The sequence below is a fragment of the Triticum urartu genome, chromosome 5A, assembly GCF_056163025.1.
Source record: "Triticum urartu cultivar PI428250 chromosome 5A, HENAU_Tu73, whole genome shotgun sequence".
Lineage (NCBI taxonomy): Eukaryota > Viridiplantae > Streptophyta > Magnoliopsida > Poales > Poaceae > Triticum > Triticum urartu.
This window is the reverse complement of record NC_141877.1, coordinates 537,076,565-537,079,310: the sequence shown is the minus strand read 5'-3', so window position 1 is coordinate 537,079,310 and position 2,746 is coordinate 537,076,565. Positions and strand designations below refer to the sequence as shown.

Sequence of the window (2,746 nt, the reverse complement as noted above, 5' to 3'; positions counted from 1 at the left end):
AGATTTCAACAAAACATCAAGACTCCATCGTTACACCACAAACATCTTATATTCAGAAAATAGACAAACAGAAGTCATGGGATCACTCAGATTTCAGCAAAACATCAAGACTGTAGGGCTCCACAACAAGCATTCAGAAACGTTGCATCACAGGACAGAGCAACATTCCAGCAACAGACTGAAACAGAGAAACATTTCAGAGTGACAGGATCAAGCAAGCACGCATCAAGACCGATCTGCTTCCTTTCAACACCATATATATTGAGATCTGGGTAGGATTCTTAAAACAACCACAGGCACGACACTAGGTACATCCGACAGAGACTGAATTAAAACATGCTAAAAACGAAGGAACAGAGGGTGGTCCGAGCACAGGACCCTACAGGAAGGAAACCAGACTAGCAACTTCACCACTCGGATCCAGGACAACGACTAGATGGGACTAGAGCTACCATTTCTATCATCGCCATCAGCAGCAGCAACCTGAAAGAGAGGGAGGGACTACCATGGAGCTAAACTAACAGCGAACATCCATCATCGATCAGTGACACCAGCAATGAGCAGCAACGGCCACGTTCCAGAGACCCCCTCCCCCTGCTGCGGCTGCTTGGCGTGCCGCTTCACTCGTCGCCCTGCACACCGCAAAGTTCAGACACAGAAAGTTTCAGAAACCAGCGTCACTGTTTGATGTACCAGAAGTTCAGAACTGATCGACAAGTTCAGCAACGAAGGGAACGGTCAGGGGTGGGTGTCGATGGTCTCACCTCGCTGCCGTCATCCTCGTCGTTCACCTCGGACTTGGACTTGTCAGAGTCGCCGGACGCCTCTCCTGCCTGAAACGGGGAAGAACACGAAACAACACGGTTCAGTACCACCATGTGCTGCGTGAGACAGTTCTGGCGGCGGTGTTTGGAGGACGGGGATCTGGGGCTGGGGATTACCTGCGGGTTGTTGTAGGCGTCGATCTTCTTGGCGTACTCGGCCTTGAGCTTCTCGGCCTTGGCAGCATAGGGAGCCTTCTCCTGCAATTCATTCAAACAGCAGACAATTGTTAGTGCAGTGCAAGGCAATAGGTCTCAGGACAGACTTAACCATAAACAGAAAAGGAATAGTTGAACATATTGTGCGAAATGGCAGGGCATATATGAACAATGCAGGAACGGGCATGGGCACCAGTTTGAATTTACGAACACAGGAAGTAGAAATTCTAACGAGGCTGCACATTTGAACACGGCGAATCATAAATTTGAACAGCCAAATTGAGCATAGGCAGTAGATCAACAATTGCATAGACTGAATTGAACGAGCAGGCACAGGCAGCAGCAGTTTGAATTGATTGACACGGGACGAACAATTTCTACATTTCAACAGAGCGATTCGTGAATTTGAACGAGCAAACTGAGCGCAGGCAGTAGATCAACAAATTGCATAGCGACTGAATTTTAAATCTGACTAAACAACTGGGTCAAGCATTATCGGGACGACAAAATGCAGAGACGCGTAAACAAGTAAACCAGCATACGGGCGACCAAATTTTCATGGCGGCATCGCCGAGCAAGCACTGAGACCAGACAGGCGAGACCAACACTGAATTGAGCGGTAACAGAGAGGGGAGGCAGGCCACTTACAGCATCACTCAGAGACTTCCACTTCTCACCACCAGCCTTGCCAATCTGCGATTCGACCAACCCAAACCAAATCAGGACACCGAATTGATTCACAATGAAACCCATCTCGCAGCAGCAGTTCAAACGAACACTAGACAGAGGCGGGGGCGAAGGGAACGGGAGCGAGACGCTTACCACGGAGACCTGCTTGACGTCGGGGTGCTTCTCCTTGTACTCCTTCCTGAAGGTGTCCCTGCGAAGGCGAAACCAAAACGAGCCTCGGTCAGCACGCGACGCCACGCCACACCATAGAAACAGCGCAAATCGGAGCGCAGGCAAGCACGAATCGAACTTCGGGGGGACTCACATGAAGACGAAGAAGGCGCTCGGGGGCCGCTTGGGCTTGTTGGGGTCCTTCTCGGCCTTGCTCTTCTTCACCGCGAGCCTGCGCCGCCACAACAGCAACAAGCCGACTCAGAAATCAGAAGCCGACGCGAAACAGCAGCAGCAGCAGCAGGAGAACCCGAGCAGAACCAGCACGGGAAACGAAACGAGACGGGGAGAGGAGGAGCGAGGGGTCGGGTCGGGGCACTGACCTGGAGTCGCCGGCGCGGGAGCCCGCCTTGGCCTTCATCCTGCCGCCGGCCGCCAACCTGCAGCAACCACCACCACCGACGCAAACGATCAGAACCGGCAGAGAGCCCAAATCACGGGGAACCAACGGATCTGGAACCTCTGACGAACTGGCGGGGAACCGCAGGGTACCTTGAGATCGGAGAGAGGGGTGGGGTGGTGGAGGCGGGCGCTGCGTGTGCTTGGTGGGTGGGCTCGCCGGGTGGGAGATGGGATGTGGGGAGGAGGAGGGCGGCGGGATTTAAAGGCGGGAGGGTGCGGGGGCGGGAGCTTGCGCGGGACGGCCCGAAATTTTCCGGCCACGTCAGCGATCCGGACGCCCGCCTCCCATTGGGTGCCTCCGTTGCCTTCACCCGCGCGGTGAGAGGGGGGCGGGCCCGGGGTGTCAGCGAGTGTGCTTGGGGCTGCGCGTGCTTTCTCTGCCCACAGGCGGTGCCGTTTGGTCTGTGCTTTCTGGAAAGTCTAGGGGCGTGGGTGCTTCCTGTGCCCACCTGTCATTGGACGCG

General features: G+C 54.6%; 1 protein-coding gene across 1 annotated transcript; it reads right to left on the bottom strand.

The window, feature by feature from the left end:
* Positions 1-240: 240 nt before the first annotated feature.
* On the bottom strand, positions 241-2,497 carry LOC125556568 (high mobility group B protein 3-like). The gene is made up of 8 exons (XM_048719274.2): positions 2,373-2,497; positions 2,204-2,260; positions 1,975-2,052; positions 1,803-1,860; positions 1,629-1,673; positions 942-1,022; positions 765-833; positions 241-632 (listed from the first exon to the last, which is right to left on the bottom strand). Exons 2-8 carry the CDS (start codon positions 2,239-2,241, stop codon positions 621-623), a joined length of 381 nt encoding a protein of 126 aa, XP_048575231.1. The 5' UTR covers positions 2,242-2,260; positions 2,373-2,497; the 3' UTR covers positions 241-620.
* Between the last annotated feature and the right edge of the window lie 249 nt (positions 2,498-2,746).

Coding starts and splice junctions, on each gene's coding strand:
- LOC125556568 (XM_048719274.2), bottom strand. CDS start 2,241: ATGAAGGCCAAGGCGGGCTCCCGCGCCGGCGACTCCAG. Junction 2,053..2,203: donor TCCCGCGCCGGCGACTCCAG/GTCAGTGCCCCG, acceptor GTGGCGGCGCAG/GCTCGCGGTGAAGAAGAGCA. Junction 1,674..1,802: donor ACGTCAAGCAGGTCTCCGTG/GTAAGCGTCTCG, acceptor GTCGAATCGCAG/ATTGGCAAGGCTGGTGGTGA.